The 18,134-nt window shown below is 38.9% G+C and overlaps 2 protein-coding genes across 9 annotated transcripts in view; one reads left to right on the top strand and one right to left on the bottom strand.

Annotated features, from left to right (window-relative positions):
* GPM6B (glycoprotein M6B) overlaps positions 1-4,459 on the top strand; it is a gene marked incomplete at its 5' end in the record, with an annotated part of 165,815 nt that extends 161,356 nt beyond the window's left edge. The window contains 1 exon segment of one of the 2 annotated variants that reach the window (NM_001135409.1): positions 926-4,459. In NM_001135409.1, coding sequence (NP_001128881.1) covers positions 926-1,006 — 81 coding nt within the window. In that variant the 3' untranslated portion in view covers positions 1,007-4,459. 2 annotated transcript variants of the gene reach the window in all.
* The window catches only part of OFD1 (OFD1 centriole and centriolar satellite protein), a 39,957-nt gene continuing 23,176 nt past the window's right edge, over positions 1,354-18,134 (bottom strand). For 3 of the 7 annotated variants that reach the window (XM_024240795.3, XM_024240797.3, XM_054544343.2), the window contains 10 exons: positions 17,696-17,826; positions 17,042-17,153; positions 14,771-15,376; positions 14,276-14,402; positions 13,046-13,146; positions 11,657-11,767; positions 8,234-8,391; positions 7,294-7,464; positions 6,728-6,795; positions 6,284-6,441 (listed from right to left, as the gene is read on the bottom strand). In XM_024240795.3, the coding sequence (XP_024096563.1) occupies positions 6,399-6,441; positions 6,728-6,795; positions 7,294-7,464; positions 8,234-8,391; positions 11,657-11,767; positions 13,046-13,146; positions 14,276-14,402; positions 14,771-15,376; positions 17,042-17,153; positions 17,696-17,826 (1,628 nt within the window). In that variant the 3' untranslated portion in view covers positions 6,284-6,398. Of the gene's footprint in view, positions 1,388-5,610; positions 5,820-6,283; positions 6,442-6,727; positions 6,796-7,293; positions 7,465-8,233; positions 8,392-11,656; positions 11,768-13,045; positions 13,147-14,275; positions 14,403-14,770; positions 15,377-17,041; positions 17,154-17,695; positions 17,827-18,134 lie in introns of those variants that run through there. The other 4 variants (XR_008518022.2, XM_024240796.3, XM_054544344.2 and 1 more) reach the window with 4 other exon arrangements.

The following is an 18,134-nucleotide window of genomic DNA, read 5'->3' as shown; positions in this document are numbered from 1 at the left end:
AACCTTCTTGCACTTAGGGACTCTAGACAGCAGTGCAGCACTATGCTTGGGAGCCATTTTAAGCAGCAAAATCACCCACAAAATGCATAAAAATGTGAAAAACGTGGCACTAAATGTACTTCGGGTATACTTATTTACAGTCTGAGAGCTGAAACAAGAAGGCAGAGTATTGCCTTGTTCAGCCTCAGCTGGGAATGTGCATACCAGGCAACTCAACTTTCACCGCTCTGTACATGTCTGCTAATAACTGCAAAAGAAGTGCCTCAAGTATTAAGGGTTACAAATGAATCTTAGCAAGCAGGCAGTCACAAATATGCAATCTACAAGTAATGAAAATCAAACTGTATAAATACATGCTCTTATGTATGTATGTTTGTATACCTGTAATTCTGGAGGGCTTGGTTTGTGATTTGAGGAAAACCAACTAAGATTGGTAGAGCAAGGGAAAAATCTCAGCTGCTTGTAAATTAGTCATTCCCAGTTTTTCTGACCATTAAATCCCCTTAGAATCTATGAAAAATACCACCTGTAAAATCATGGGGTGACCTGTTCTTTTGGTTGAGCAACAGGTAGGAAAGATAACTGCCTGCTGCTGAGCAGGTGGTTTTGGAAAGATGAGAGGATTAAGGCATTTAGCTTCATCCTTCTCATGCTGTTGACCCAGCTCTCTGTCTTGTTATTCTTCAAACACATCCAAGTCCTTTTAATAAACTTACTGAGGGCAGAACCAACGACTTACATTGTACATGTGTGATGAGAAAAAGTTTGTGTGTGCTAGATAGGAAAATTGTCTATTGAGATTTTAAGTGGGAAAAAAACACCTTAGACTATGAGCAGGCACCCGTCCCCACCCAAGTTTAGAAGTGTCATGGCATCGGCCCTCACTGCCTGTATCTTACTGTCCTGTTTTGTTCTCTTCCACCAGCTGATCTACATGATGGCTACTACATATAACTATGCGGTTTTGAAGTTTAAGAGTCGGGAAGATTGCTGCACTAAGTTCTAAATTGCATAAGGAGTTTTAGAGAGCTATGCTCTGTAGCATGAAATATCACTGACACTCCAGACTAAAGCAGAGTCTAGGTTTCTGCAGTTTTGTTACAGTAATTTGTAAATAGCTTTAGTAAACTCATCTTGCATGGTAGATTAATAAGATAACTTACTGTACATGAATTACACAATAATGAGATCTGGCTATTTCCACATTTTGAAAAGGATTCAGTTATTTACTGACAGTGGTAAGCATCCTTTTTAAAATAATGTTCTCATACTTAAACATTAGAGAGCAGTATCTTTAAATGAATTATTAACACTTTGGAATACTTACATTTTCTGTTATTTTTGATTGCCTGATAACCAGTTTCAATGATGAAAATGAAAACAAGTGCTGAAGATGAAATAGAAGAGAACCATTTTAATCTGGATTTTGTTTTGTCACACCTTCTGGAAAATACTTTGCAAATATGTTCCAAATTTAAAACCATTTTTTTATGATCACATGGTTCACTACCAAATGACCCTCAAATAAGCCAGATGAAAATTTGAAGAAAAAGGTCACCCAGTTCTCTGAAAAGAAAGGATTTATATATGGGTAGTTTTTTTTTTGGTACAACAGTCATTCTGTTAGAGCCCACAAAATTGATAACCTTAAATTGTGTGTTTTGGTAAGTAATAACTGTTTCCTCATAGCTAGTTCTCAAGCTGCATGTAAGATTTTAACGGGAAGAGAAAATAGGCCTGGACCTGAAGGTCTCAAATATGTTGAGAAGGAAGTATGAACTATAAGGAATTTGAGATGTAGATTTATTTTGCAGGAAATACAAGGAAAATAGGAAAGAAGTGTTTGCCGCATCAAGTGTAAAGAATGATACTGAGGATTTTTACATTTTATGATATGAAATAATGGCATTTACAAAATGAAAAGTGTAGTTTCACAACTAAATTTTGTTAACAGAGACTGCATGCTTTGCTTATAGTTCTTAATTTTGGTTTTGACATTAATTTAATTTTTTCCATGTTAAATATGTAGTTTAATTATTTACTCAAAATAAACATTGTTCATGCTTTTAGGCCTTTGGGGGAATTGATTTTTATCCACAGGTAGAAAATGTCTTTGCACACACTACACTTATTTCAAATATACAATGTGCTCCCGAACTTTCGCATTAGTCTTTAAAATTACTCTCAAAATGGTTATAAAAAAAAAAAAAATCCTCTCGTATTTCATTTTTGCTTTTTCTTAACAATACCTTTGGCCATTTTTTTCCAGTTCACTATGTTTGTGTACTAACTTTTCTTCAGCCTTTTAATGCGAAGCCAACTAGTAGAGCATGCTTTCAGGATCTGACAGCTCTGCTAGTAGAGCGAGTATTAATACAGAATAACCTTCGCCCACTTTAAAGTCAAGTCCGTCTAATCTAACTAGCGCCTCGCTTTGCCTTCTCACATGCTCACTAGCCATCATGCTCACCCTTCTCTTCCAGATCCACTTCCTCATGATACTGTCTTCTAACTGGGCTTACTTAAAGGATGCGAGCAAAATGCAGGCTTACCAGGATATCAAAGCAAAGGAAGAACAGGAACTGCAAGATATCCAGTCTCGGTCAAAAGAACAACTCAATTCTTACACATAAATGTTTGCCAGAGTGTTTCGGCCGACGTATTTACAGCTCTGACAAATCATCAGACAGCTGCTCTGCAGTACAGATGTGTATCCCACCAAACTAATGTAGATGTACAAACACTTCACTGTCTGTCTCAAGCTGCTGGGATGTATCTCTAGGAAAACCTTCCAGTGGGTAAATCTTTTTCTTTAGAACAAATATTGGAGGTTTCATGTTAGCCATTTTAAAAGGCAACACTTTGACAAAATGATCGTTCATACTTTGGGAATTTGTGGCATGTTCACATTTATTGCTAGGGCAATTCTACCAAGACACTCAATGGAATATGTCACACTCCTTAATAGGGACCTGTGACATGCCAGCATCAAGGGATAAGACCATAAATTCACATATATGCCATCTGTCCTCAAGTGTTATCTACATAGGAAATAAAATGGAATTGATGTAAAGTTCCATTTCTGACAGCTGACATTTATTAAACTTTGGATCAAAGATAACGTGATTCTTACGATTGACTTTTCAAATTAGCTTTTCTCTCCCAAGTCCAGGACCCATTAATTTCCTGAGCCAATCAGAAATATATTTTTCAATAATACTAAAATTAGCTATAATTCTGCTGACCCTACTATTAAAGAATCTGGATGCTGTACTCATTGACAAGCTTTCCAGAAGCAATTTTATAACAGATTTCATTTTAACAAAATACTGATCCAATTTTCATTGTTCTTGAGAAATGTCAGCTTTGCCTTAATGAGTATTTGCTTTACATTTCTAAGAATTTATATCCTAACTAGAGACCCAAATATCTTTCACAGAATTTTGTTCCATAAATGTTTTTCTTAATTATAAGAAGTGTTACCTTATTAAAATGACCACCATTCTAAACCATTTTTCAGTGGTCTGGATACTAAGTTTACAGTTTCATACCAACTATCTAAAACCTAATTGCAAATTGACCACAGACCTCTAACCTCCTACTTTTATAGACTTGAATACTTAAGTAATTTAAATTAGGGTTGGTATTTCATTTTTTTCTTATCTAAATCTTAGTTTCCTGGAATAATAAAGTTTGATGTTCAGCAAGAAAACTGCTTGAGTTTAAGCCATTTTCAAAAGAAACTTGCCTTTTACATTATTGTGTTCCAGAACATTAAGTGACTGTAGGTACTGGGTATTAGTGATGGTAAACTTTGTGTTGTTCTTTATGAAATGATCCATATAACTGTTGGGTGCATCAGTGCTTTTCAAAGGGGCTGCTTACTATAGGGTTAACTATGTATATTCATTGTTAAGAGTTAACTTGTGGTTTGGCTGTTTCCTGGATTTTATAACATATACATGTGCAGAAATGTATTCAAATGAAAGGAAGCACACCTTTATCAAGATGCTATTAAAATTGAACATCAAGTATAATATTTCATTTGGATTCTTTTTTTGGTTAATGCCTAAAAATGCCTATTTGGGATTTTGTTTTTAAATTAAGAGAAGCTCTCTTCTGTGTAGAACAGTTGTTCCAAAATAGCTTTAGTGTTTTGTTTTCCTGTTGCATGACAGATTTAACTATTCTTTCCAGCAGTGGAGGTGCTGTCAGAGTCCAGTGTTCTAGAAGAGGCAGTGTCTAAAGCCTAATTTTACTTTTCTAATTCTGGTAGCTATTACCAGGAATTTTTGAAAGTTTTGTTTAAGTAGTCTAATATTTTTTATGTAAAGAGCATTAAATTTTGCTATGTATAAATTTTTGTAACCTAACAGTGAATCAATATTTTCTATCAGTGCCAAGGGCTTCCTGTAGTTCTATTCAAGTGTTACAATAAATATTTGTAGATAATAGTCAATACTTGTGTATGCTTATTTTAAAGATCTATTTAGGTGGAAATAGTTGTGGATGTACTAAGAGTAATGAAATAAAATTATAGCTTCATTCACTTGCCTTTTTACCATACATAAATCCTATCTTTCTTTGTTCTCAGTATGGTGTCACTTTTGAATAATGTACAGAGTCAAGATTTCACATTGGTATGGAAATCAAATCTGTGAGTGCTAATTGTTTTATTTCTGGCAAAAATCTCTTCAGCAATTAAAGAAAATATTAAATAATCCACTGGGCTGTACTGGGCATAAAAGTGCCACTAGCACTTCTGTAGTTCTCTGTATAAAGTAATTTTTCTGACTAGTTTTTCAGCAAATAAATGCCAGCTACCTATAGGATCAACAAGGCTTAAACTTGGGCAAAGCAGAAACAAAATAAGGGCATGTGTGTAGTTATTTTTCAAACCAAAGGTACAAAAGTCTATTGAAAGATTTACTCTGGAATACAAAAAAACCTAGTTCTAACAGTTGACTCTCTAGAGTAGCAGAGCTAAATATGTTACTTAGGATTTTATTTTATAATCTGTTTAAACTCTTCTCTCTCAACATGATTATGCATTTGGATTCTCTGCATCTGACCTTTCTTAGCTTTCTTAGTGAGGCCCAGCCTTTGTCACTATTGACACATGGCCATTCCTAAATGAGGTGCTGACTCTGGATCATCACCCTTCCTTCACGAATGGCAGAGCAATCAGGAGCTCAATTAGTGTGCTGTTTGTCACACTACTTAGTATCTTCTGTTTAAGTAGCATTTTGTGCAATTTAAGTCACATGAGTCACCAGAGGAAACCTGTAAATAATGGTTAGATAACATCACAAGCAGCCTCTTAATTATCCATAGTGATCCTGCCACAAAACCTAGGACCCTTTAGAGGGTTGAGTAGAGATTTTTTTTCCAGTTCTGCCTTGTAAAACTTGATTTTTTAAGAGAGGAAAATGAAGTCAATTATAGGGAAGGAGCCCATTCATTTAAAAACAAACGAAATACTTGAAGCCCATTCATTAAGTATGAGGACCAAAGGTTCCATAATAAAGATGCTATCTCAGTCTGTTCCTGCTGCTATAGCAAAATACCTTAGACTGGGTAACTTATAAAGACCAGAAATGTATTTCTTACAGTTTTAGAGGCTGGGAAGTCCAAGATCAAGGAAGGCACTGGCAGGTTCGATGTCTGGTGAAGGTCCGGTCTCTGCTTCCAAGATGGTGCCTTGTTGCTGTGTTCTCCAGAGGGGATCAATGCAGTGTCTTCAAATGGTGGAAGGGCAAAAGGGCCTAGCTAGTTCCATTGAGCCCTTTTATAAGGTCACTAATCCCACTCTTAGTCACCTGCAAAAGGTGCCACCTCTTAATTCTATCACACTGGGGGGTTTAAATTCCAACATATGAATTTTGGAGGGACACATACATTCAAACCACAGACATCAAAAGTAAAGACCAGAGGCAGTATCTTTCTTACTATTTCTAATGCCTAGAAAAATCTGTTTTTATGTTCAGGGACAAAACAGGAGTGTGCTAGGAAAAATGACCTCCTGTTTTACAGGTAGCAGCCCAACTTTGGAGAGAAAAGAACACAGCTTAAACTTCCAAAATGTAGGCCTGGAGTTGACCAATAAGATAGGTTATACTCATTTATAAATTTAAGACAAAAATAAGGAGGTTAAAAGCCAGTTACTTTTATTATAATGAATGAGAAATACTATGACTGGAGAAGAGGTTTCACGTGACTAGATTATTCTTGGTTCACACACTATGGTATCAAAATTATGGGGGGGAAAAAAAAAAACCCACACTGGATTACACACATTTTTATTGAGTTTTGTCTGATGATAGGGAAACATTTACAAAGGAGTAAATGTTATGTAACTTCTCATGGTATGTAAGTTAGAAGCTGGGCAGCAAACATGGTTACCAAGAGTCATCTGGTTCTTCATGAGAAAAGCCTGTTAAACTAAATTAGGGAAAGACAAAAATTAAAATGTAAAAATTTGTGTCAAGTTTATTTGCTATCTTCATAATGTTCTCAATTCCTTCCCTGGGGGGTTTCTGCCCTAGCTTACAATTTATATCAGGATCAATTTCACAAGTCAAAAAACTCAATCATTTTTATAGTCACTAATTTTGACTGATTCAATAACTTCTTACAGGCAATCTCAAACATCTAACCGTTTCTCTTGGCTGACAAAATGAGCAATTAACAGTTTGTGTATGAAACAGTGTGTAGGGAAAACAGGTACCTTTCGACTTTGTCACTAGATTGCAGCGTGTCCACTAGGGAGCCTTCTTGGACCATCTTTTTTGAGCTCTGATTACATGGAAAGGGTGGAAAATTTTGAAATTAGATACGCATTAATTTTATGAAATACTTTAAGAATGATTTTTGAAATATATATGTAATTTAAAAGTCTAAAAAAGAGGTGACTTTTAAACATGAAATTTAGCAAGCACATCAAAATAAACTATACGGTATGCATTTAACACCCATAATACTTCAGACTTACATAAAATATTAATGTCAGTATTAATGCATTTGATAGATCTTTTCTTTCTTGTTCTTAATGAGCCACCCCAACTTTTACAAATTAAAATCTCTTAAATCTTTTACCTTAAGCAAAAACGCTATGAATTTTTGTCAAGAGTAGTATATTTAAAAGACTCAAGGTTCCATTTGAACTTTTGGATTTCCTATACTTTTCACCTTTTTGTCTTCAATGGAGAAGACGGATTCCCGTCCCAAGAAGTTAAGCCACGGAAGCCCTGGATGTCCCCCACCCACAGATTGCCCTGCCCATGGCACTGGCACCTTATCTGCCAACTCCTGGTCTTGCTCCTGCTGGATGATTTTCATGTATTTCTCTAAAGGATTTTCACTGTGAGCAGATTTGTCTTTTATTTCTTGATTACTCATTTCTAATTCATTTTCCATTTCTAATTCATTTTCTATTTCAATCTTCAGTGATTCTTCAATCATCCTCTATAAAACAGGCACCAAAACAGAAAATACACAAATATATTTGTAAAACTTTTAAGTGTTTTAAAAATGCACTAATATTAATCCCTATCCTTCAAGTACAGCCTGTATGCCAGAGGACTAATTTTTAAAATTGAAGTCATTGCTATCATCAAAGGAAGACAAATATGTCATCTCAATGAAGGAAGGTATTAATCGGCAAGTGTCCTGTGCTTTAGACTTGAATTAACCAAGAGTCCAAGAACATTCATATGTTAGAGTAATTCAAGCAAGACTTAGCAGGTGTGTTAAGTGGACAGAGTAATCCATCTGCTAGGACCAGAATCGGGAGACAGAAGGCAAGAAGAGAACTAGAGGAAGGAGGGAGGGACTGTGTGCCCCTGGAAGCAACTGTGGACTGGCAGCCATCTCCTCCCTTGGGTTCTAGTCCCAGCTAGCTGACACTGACAGTCTCTTCTTTAAACCCTGTTTTCAAAGCAAAGTTCTGCAGCAAAGCACAGTCTACCTTTTTTACAGGCTTGTTTTAAGGATCAGATGAGAATGTACAAAAATTACCTTAAAAAATTATCCTTTACTACAAACCTCCTAAGCTGCACATTCTGTGCAGCCTTTCTCACTGCCTGTAAGACAAGGAGAGGACAGGGATGCCTTTTAAGGCACCTGCCGCACCTCTGACTTTGTACACCAATTGACTCCCCTCCCTGAGCTCAATGTACTTACGAAAGGTGTACAATGGAGCAACCAGTACAGAGAATCAAGTCATACTTATTACCCTTTCCTGATACAGTTTTTCTAGTTCTCTTCGTTCCCTTTCTAAAACTTCTTGTAGGTTACTCTGCCTTCTTTCTTCTCTCTGCCTTCGTTCTTTCACTTGCTGTTCCCGTATTTTTTCTTCTTCCTTTTGTTCTTCAATTTGTTTCTGATCTACACCTAATAGGACAGAAAATAGAGAGCAGCTTCCAGTATCAGATTATTCAAATGAATGCAGGACCAGTCTGCAGGAGCCCTTGCCAAGACCCACGGAGACTCTGCTTGGCTTTTACTTGACTCTGTGACCTGCTTCAAGTCACTGTTTCATTTTCACTGACTTCAAGCTCCCAACCCCACTCCTTGAACTGTACCCTACTTCACTTGACTGAGACGAATACGTCACCCTCACCATGACCAACTCCAACTGTCCTCCCTCCATGTCACATGTTCTCATCCTCTTCACAGATCTCCTCCCTCCTTTCCAAGGCAAACCCTGCATTTCTGCCTCTGCCTTTGATTATAATCCCTCCCCTATCTTTAGGACCCAGACTGAGCCATTAATCCCTATTTCTGTACACAGTAGTTTTAGAAATCTTACTCCTATAAAGATGCTCAAGTCTGTCCTACCCCAACAAAACAGAACAGAAATCACACCACTGCCCTCCCCCCGCCATTCCAGCCATCTCACTGTTCATTCCCCACTTCCTCCAAACTGACGGCAGCCCTTCCTGGGGTTTTAGCGATCACTTGTATATGGATCCTTTCCCTATCTTTTCCTCTACTCCTGGACTCTCTCCCTAGCCTCGCGTCCACATTTCTGATAGTTCCTTGCCATCCGCATGTGGAAATCCCACAGCACTAGCTTCGTCCTGGGCATGATCATCCCGGTCCTTCAATCATGCTCTTTCTACCCTCTATCCACTCAGCCACCAGCATTTGCAGGTTCACACTCCCTGTCCTGTGGCTGCAACAGGGGCCCTTCTCACCATCTCCCTGGACTACTGAAACAGCCCAGTCAAGGCTCTTCCTGAAACCAGTCTCTGCCTTCCAACAACCTGTGGTCATCTGCACCAGGCATTTCCTGAGGGGAAGATGTAGATCTGCTGTGCAGCATCTCCGCTCTGATAGAGTCCTACGCCATGGTAGTCTGGGCTCTGACAATCTGCCCTTTTCTTCCCAGATTGATTTCCTACATCACCACCAACTTTGTACTAGAAATATTTCATCTGTACCAACCCACTCACTGGGGCCCGGCCCTGGCTGTATCTTCCTTGCTCGGCATTCACCTTCACTGTCTCCTCAGCCTGTAGCACTCCCTTGCTCTCACAAAGTCTGAAATGCTATTCAAGACCCAACTGAAATGCCACCTCCTCCTTATTCCTGAAGTGACAAGTAACCACTCCAGCATCTTACTTGCAGGATATCTTGTACCTGATCTGTCAAAAACTACATGCACTTGTTTCTTCCACTTCTATTCCTTCCAGGCAAGGCCCATACTTTAATTACTTGTCTGTTCCCTCTGCATCTTGGCACAGGTCCCTACATCTCAAAAGTTTTAATTAGACCCCAATCTCAGAGACAATTATGCTGACCTTTCTCTTCTGGCTCTGACCCATAACCTACATTTTTTTTTCAACCCAAGCAATGCTAATAAGCAGAAAAATTCATAGGTTCAGCAGAGGACTTTGAACCTTTTGCTGTGCCTTGTTCTAAAGTGATCAGCAGGAACTGAATTTTACTAATAGGAGAGAAGCAACACAGTTTCTTCTCTCTCTTCCCCATCTCTTCTGAATCCTTCTCATGAAATTAAAATACCAGAGGAGACAGCTGATCATTTCCACAGGCAGAAATGCAACTTACTCCTTGCTAGAAGAAAAAATGGTTACTCCTAAACAAGATTGCTTTCTTATATGGAATAGTAATCTCAAAATAGGAATGTTGTTCAAGCACCAATTACAAAATAAAGAGGAAAAGTGAGCTGCTTCTCTGCTCTGGTGTATATTTTGTAGCTGCAGGGTGGTATACAGAAATCTCTTGGACACAAGGGGAAAGAAAGGAAGCATGTCCATGGGGCACCTCCGAGACACCAAATTTCACCCTTTTTGAATTCCCTTTGTGCCCAGATGAAGAGGTGAAAAGACAAATACAACAATTTCTCAATAACCAAAATGTCACTCGCCATGCTGCTTAATACTTTTTAAAGCCAATATTATAATCTATGTTCCATCTCAGCGGCAGAACACCTAGTTACTCAGTTGATTTCCCTTATCCTGTCATGTTATTTGTATTCCCTCGCTCAGGTCTGTGCCAAATGAGTGCCTGTAGACACTCCCTCTTGTGGCCGCGGCCCCTATTCAGCTGCTGCAGCCCCTCCCTGCTGCGGTCCTGGGTGATGGCCTGCTGACCATCTGCCTCCCCTACTAGAAATCCAGGAAGGCGAGGGCTCGAGCTATATGCTCAGCCGTCAGCAAAGTGCCCAGCAGAGACAAGGCTCTAGATCATGTCTCACTGAATGCTTTCCAAAGCAGATTTACTCTGGAATCAGCAACATCAACCCTCTCAAAATCTCTTGCCTCTTTCAGTTATTTTATATGTTCCTGAGTACCATGACTAAAACCAAGAAACTGCTAACAGGGGTTTTGGGTATGATGTTTTTCCAGTGTTTGGGAGGGACTAAGAGGTGGCTTTACTTGAGAAAATTCCTTTCAGATTTGAGGATTAAACACTTGGTCCAAGAAGAAAAGGAGCTGGCTGTTGGCTGAGCCCTGGAACAAAGCACAAAGCTCCCATGGCTCTGTTCCCGCCTCCCTCCCCCCCAGTGAGGGAAGTGGGTAATGTGGAGGAGAAGAGGAAAAAGAGGAAGTGGGCCAGAGAAGAGAAGTCTCATGGCCAGTTTTCCTCCAGTGCTAAGCTAACTCGGTGTCACAGCTTTTCCAAAGGTTGAAATACGAAGTTTTTCTGTCCTAATTTCTTAAGACACAAAGGAAACAAGTAGATAGAAAAATAAATAATATTTAAATGTTACAATCATATTAAAGATATATGCTGGGAGTTAATTATTATTTCAATTTTTCGCCGTGATTTACCAAACTTTAAGGTTCCCAAGGAACAGTTTTTGCAGAAGAGTCTTGGGGAAAAGTCCAACTACTATGCCAGGCACTGAAAAATCAATGAAAACACTTTTTAAGTAACTGGCCTGGGAAGTCTGAATGAGAAGCCTTTCCTTCCAACGTGTCCTTTCTCAGCACTGTCTTTACATGTTCACGTGGGAATTACCTCAGAAATGTCATTAACAATATAATGACACCTATAACCCCCAACCCAAGATTTTGACTAATTTACACCTACAAGACGACTTCAGTGATACATGAAATAATTCACAGAGCACACGGACTGGTATTTAGTATGCGACCCTGCTGACTGTTAGTTCAAAAACAGAACTTACTTGGGTGCTGATATGAGAGGGGCACAGCAGCTGCAGCAGCGTCCACATGAGGCATATCCCCGGCAGGAGAAAGCCCGCCCATTTCCAACTGCCTTGGCACGTTCCCTGCAGCTGCATGAGGCACAATTGTCCCATGAGTCCTTAATAATAACACCAAGACAAAGGAGGGCAGTGCAGTGTGGGGGCAACTGACTGGAGCACGGGAACTGAAGCCAAAGTAACTGGGTGCGCCCTTTCCTAACAGGATTCTATGAAGTTCCCAACATAACCACTTGCCAACGTATTTGCTTGTCAGAGTGTTCTCGTAGTTGAAAGAATTAACTTTGTTTACAAAATTAGATTCGTTACCCAACAGGAAAATCAACCCAGTGACAGTGAAGAATTCAATTGGCTTGCTGATCATCATTTGAATTCTATTAAAATATCAATGATTTAACACAAAGACTTTAACAAATATTCACAAAATTTACCAAGCCCTCTCATTTAACTGTTCAAAATATTAACACTTTCAGATTTGAAGATGAAGTTTACAAGGCTAATAGCTTATATGCAAATATAAAGATTTCTCAAGCTGGAAAGAACCTTAGAGATGATAGGCTCTACATGCTTATTTTACACTTACAAAGTGAGACAGTCTAAGTCAGGGCCATAGCCAGGACACCAGTTTCTGGACTCTTAATATTCTTTTCTATTCTTTTACTAAAAATTAGGTTTTCTAAATCTGAGGCAATCAACTGAATCAGTAAATTTAAAAAATAACATCCTTAGGCCAGGCGCAGTGGCTCACGCCTGTTATCCCAGCACTTTGGGAGGCCGATGCAGGCGGATCACTTGAGGTCAGGAGCTCAAGACCAGCCTGGCTAATATGGTGAAACCCCATCTCTACTAAAAATACAAAAAAACTAGCTGGGTGTGGTGGCATGCGCCTGTGGTCGGTCCCAGCTACTCGGGAGGCTGAGGCAGATGAATCGCTTGGACCTGGGAGGAGGAGGGAGACTGCAGTGAGCCAAGATCGGACCACTGTACTCCAGCCTGGGCAATAGAGAGAGACTCCATCTCAAAAAAATAAAAATAAACATTCTTGTATTCCATCAAAGGAAAAAATAAAGAAAAATCACTTATTTAAAATCTGGTAAGTTAATAGTTCATTTATAAGCTTAGCTCAAACTCTGAAATTATTAGTCATACTGAAATTTTTAAAAAGTAAACACACACATGAAAATCATCATGATAGAAAAATGAGGTGATACATCTGTACTTGTGGTTCTATCACAAAATAATAATGACCCAATTTGTAACTGCTTTTCTTTTTAAACCAATGGATACGTTTCACCAAAACAGCTTGTAGATTTTCAACTTATAAAAACTGGTACTTATATTTGAACTTACATTCAAAAGATGATTCAAACTCCTCATTATCCTTAAAAGCTAGCTTGTCCACATCTGAAAATTCACTTTTGTCTTGAAGTTCAGTTTGTCTTCGATAAAGACTAGATTAGAAGGATAAAACTTGTGAAGTTTTAATAACGGAAAACCAAAGAGTACAAGGTGACAAAAAGCCTTTTGTGACTCAAGAAAAGGCTCTACAAAATTTCCTTTTTCTTTGTCTTGTAAATAGCTCCACCTCACCACCACCACTAGGCATTGTTCTCAGCAATTAATACCTGTTTACTCAGTTACTCCTTGTAACTATTTCATGCTGTGAAGTAGGTACTACAGTTGTTAATAAAGAATAATGTTGTACTCTGAATGCTATTCCTAGGAAATAACCATAAAACATTTCTGAAAAAAAATTCTGCACACTATCAGCATGAACCAGCTGAAGATGCAATACCACAACCTTGAGTGAGCAAAGCGCCCTAACTCAGCATGTGTGTGTGTCTTATCCTTCTTTTTGGCTTATCACCAAAAAAAAAAAAAAAAAAAAGCTTCAGGACCACGACAGGCCCATGTGGCAGAGAACTACATTAACATGCAGATGCCCGGGATCGAGCCCGGAGATGAGGAGTCAGTTCTCCCTGCTGTGGGGCCCAGGTATGGGTAGGAGTCTGCTCATGACTCAAATCATAGCCTGGCTGACCCAGTGGCCTAGTTTCTAAAAACATCCACTCCTTCCTGTTTCAATAATCATACTCCAGAGCCCGCTACCACGTTTGAATTTATTTCAATGATATGCACGTCAGAACCTTATCTGTTTATATTTCAATGCCAAAATATTTTAAAAATGACTTTTTAATGATGTGTAAAATTGTTCCAACTTTAGAAATAACCTCCATTTGTTTGCTTTCAGATTTTGTACATTTGTTTTTTATCTTAATAAACCAAGTCTATTCACAGAAGTAGGAAGATGCTTATTAATACCAGACTGCATGGTCCATATATCAAGTTTAGCAAATAAGCATTATCCACTTATTTGCCAAAAGCAATCTTTTTCCCTCCAGGTAATTTAGATGATTCTCAAAGATGACACATCATTTTGCAATCTGATTGCAAATTCGATACTGCCACATGATCTGTAATAATTATCTCAAAAAAAAAAAAATCCCAGTAAAACAAGTGAAGGCTGACAGCAAGTAACATTATTGAGCTGAAGCTAATCAATCAGAACGTTGTACTTACCCCACTTTCTGCTCCGGAGGGCTGGAGACGGGAGGGATGGAGAGGCTGTGCCTAGACTCAGTGGGTGATGGTAGGGGCATTCTGTCAGGACAAGGACTGGGGGAAGCAACGTGTGATCTGCCCAGACCTAAGGTGCAGAAAGAACCAAGGCAAGAATATTACCAATTGCACGGAGAAGATACCAACGTGGTTTCTGAAGAGCTCTATTAGTTTGAAAATAAACTGTTATCCTCACAAACAGCCAATTATGATGCCTAAGATCCACAAAACTAATGATTCAAGCACCTAAATTAAATTGCAGTGGCAATAATAAAATGCAGGAAACCAACAGGCAGCAAAGGAAAGGCGACTATCACTCTCTAAACAGCTCTGTGTGCCAAACAAACACTAGACCTTTCCACTCTGGCCCGCTGACCCTCACGGCAACCCTGTGTCGTGGGCAGGGTGGCTACCCAACTCCAGAGCACCCCACAACCCTTTGTGCGGGTGGCTTACCTTCCAGATACATTTCACTTTCGAGGCTTCTTTTTGCTTTTGGAAGGGGTGTGGAGGAGAGGCGTCTGGAGGAAGTGCCCCCGCGGAGCCTCGAGGCTGCACTGCCTGTCAGTGCTTCCAAGATGTCATTCCTTTCTTCAAGTGTGCCCACTTGAGGCTGCTCAGAGACAACTCTGTCCTCTCCAAAAATATGTCTTTCCGGGGAACTGGAAGTAATGTTTTTGAAGGCTTCCAGCAAGTGCAGAGATGGTGGGCTCTTTGCTGCTAGTGGGCTTTTGGCAGAGTTTTTAATGACTCTCCGATGGTAACTTCTGAAAGCCTTTTCCAAGCGTTCGGCCTCTTGCTGAAGCTCTTTGACCCTTGCCTTAGTATTGGCTACAAACTCAAGGTCAGAATCAGGGGAACTACCTTCCACCCATGCATTTGGATAATTTGTGATCCTTGATGCAACCATACGTGCTAGAACGTTTTCCTGTTTAAAAGGATTGTTCAAGAAATCCCCACTTATCTCACCATTGCAAGGCACCACATTGCCATTTATTAATCCATTGACAGAACGATCGATCACAGACTGCTTTGGATTGCAGTACACTTCATTCTCTAGGGCTGCAGGGTACAAAAAGCCAATTTCAGAAGTGAGTGGACAAGGCAGAGAAGAAAATATACTTGAGAATATTATTTTTTTGAAAAATGGAAGAGAGTAATAAGGACAAACTTGCACTATACAGTTTCTGAAGCCATGGTAATGATAACCACTAACATTTAATGAGAGCTTATTGTACCAGCTACAGCTTCTTATGTCTTTTGTAACATGATATAATTTCAGAACCCATTATGCACAATTTTGAAAGCCACAAGGCTCTGAGAACTGAAAATTTACTCATAATTTATTTGGTGGCAAAGCCTAACCAGACTTGAACTCATTTGGTTGAAAAGTTTGACCTGAACTGATGTAAACTCATTTATAATCTTTATTTATCCCAGCATGAATATTCATACAGTTGACTGCAAAATAATTAATGTGCTTTACTATAGGATGCTGTTCAGAACTCCCAGGGCTATTGCAAAATCCACAGCATATGGCCCGAGTTTCATATAAGGAAGTGAGGACCTGCATTCACAACAACACTGTGGTCAAGAAACTCTCATTGCTCCCATTTTACAGATGGGGGACTAAAGCTTACTGAGGCTGCGTCACACGGTTAGCAGGTCTAAGAGCTACTGGGCTTTCCTAATGCAAAGCCAGTGCACGTGCCCCTCTCTCCTGCAATGCCTCCCTGTGATGCTATAAGAAAGAAGCTTGCCCTCGGCAACACATGCATGTGAAAGCATTCTATCCTCATTCAACTATTTTTTATTGATAGGAGACTGCTATGATTTCAGCTGTGAGAAGTTTCACAAACAGAATTGAAAGAAAATGAGGAACAAAAAAGTAGAAATGAGTAGAGATAAAAATAAAACAAGTGCTGGTAGAAGAGAGCAAGGAGCTGATGAGGAAAGAATGCAGGTGGGAACAAGGAAGGCTCAGACCCAGTTGAACTGGTAACACATACATACTTTCTTTGAGCTTGAAAGCAACTGAAGAATAAAGTATCTAAACTTTAATATCCTTCTTACGAAGTAGGAAGGGGCAGAGATGCATCCACAGTGAAGACACAATAATAAAATGATACCAATAACCATTTCCTGAGTGTCTTTTATGTCACAGGTACTGGACTGAAACCCGTTTCATCTTTTTCATCATGGCTCAGTAGGTATTATTATCCCCATTACAAATGAGGAGATTGAGGCCCAAGGAAGTTAAAGTAACATGCCCAAGGTCAAACAACTTCAAAACGAGTCCAAAAGAAGAACAGTTCTCTGATTCTGAAGGCAATGTTCTTTTTGCTAAACCACCCTGCTTGTCCTGTATATTTATATATCTACCAAGGAATCTGTAAAACTACTGAATTGGTGTTAACATTGGGGTGACAAATAAAAAAGGAAATCCTAGAATGAATGTGGGGACTCCTATGTTACCACCACGCCTTTCCTATTGGGGCATGAGACTCTCCCAAGCCATGAGGCACCTATGAAGCAAAACACTTTTGCTGATGATCCAGATGGTATTACCAAAATGGATAGGGAGTTTTACTTCTAAGATGACACATATTTCTATGGCTTTTCCCCTAAAACAATAATTAATATTCAATAAATTATGATCATCACATTTTCACAGACACCAGAAGCTTTACACACACAAAAATATTTATGGGTTAAAACGTCTCTAACCTGTCTGAGTTTGCTTCAGTTGCAATTTTAAATCGGCAACCTGAGTAGTTAACCTCTTTACAGAAGCTTTGTAACCTAGAATCTGGGCCTTCAGCTGTGCAGAATGCTCAATCTGAAAAGATTCAGAATAGGAAAAGAAATCAATGTAAAACAAATCACAGCTTACTTCAAAAGGAAAAGTTCTCTTATCATGTTTGTACTCTTTTTGTTCTGCCAATTCCAAGAAGCTTTATGACAGTAAACAACAGGGTCCCTATTAAAAAAAAACACAAGCAGAACACACAAACAAGTTTTTCACCATCTTTTTCAGTCATATCAAAGAACTCTAGGGCATGCAGGCAGAAATCAGAAGACAGTGAATGTAATACTTATCAGGGTGAGAATCGAGAGGTAACAGTGGGCACCATCAGGCACTCAGAAAATTTTATGTTTAGGTGAGTTTGCTTTCTTCTCCATTTTATTACTATTACGAATATAAAGTCATGTTATCACTGCAGAATTTTCTCAGATGAGAAAGGATACCTTTAGCATATTTGGGGGAGTAATGTTTGATGTTAAAATAAATCTGATTTACACTAGTGTGGCTTGTGCCAAGTTTACATAACTATGAAGTGTACTGGTATCATACTAGAACTGAAGAAGAGCAATACTCACTTCATCTTGCAGTTGTTTGTGCAGAGCTTGCCTGCGGCTTTCGAACTCCTCATGCTCAACCACTATAGCCTTTTCGGCTTTCCGTAGTTCTTTCTGAAAGACTGCAAGTTCAGGAGCCGGCTGAGCTAGGCCTAAGAAGGTAAAAAAAAAAATTCTAGTCATTAACAACCTTAAGTTTTCTTATTTCACTTAACAAAAACAGTTAAAGGGGTTTTAAAGTGTTCTTTGCTTTGTACTGACTCAATAAATATGATAATTCTATTAAATGAGCTCAGAGCAATCCTCTCAAATTTCACAACAAAATAATTTAGTGCATGTTAATGCAAACTTTATTACCCTTGGAGTCCTACTCCAAGTAAAAGAACTCTTTCAAATTCTCAAATTAACCTGAAAGCCTGTTTCTCTCCTCTACCATGCACAGAAGGAGCTCTCTATCTGG

Source organism: Pongo abelii, chromosome X (assembly GCF_028885655.2).
Source record: "Pongo abelii isolate AG06213 chromosome X, NHGRI_mPonAbe1-v2.0_pri, whole genome shotgun sequence".
NCBI classification, from domain to species: Eukaryota; Metazoa; Chordata; class Mammalia; order Primates; family Hominidae; genus Pongo; species Pongo abelii.
Note: the sequence above shows the minus strand (reverse complement) of the source record. Positions and strands in the feature narration are given on the sequence as shown.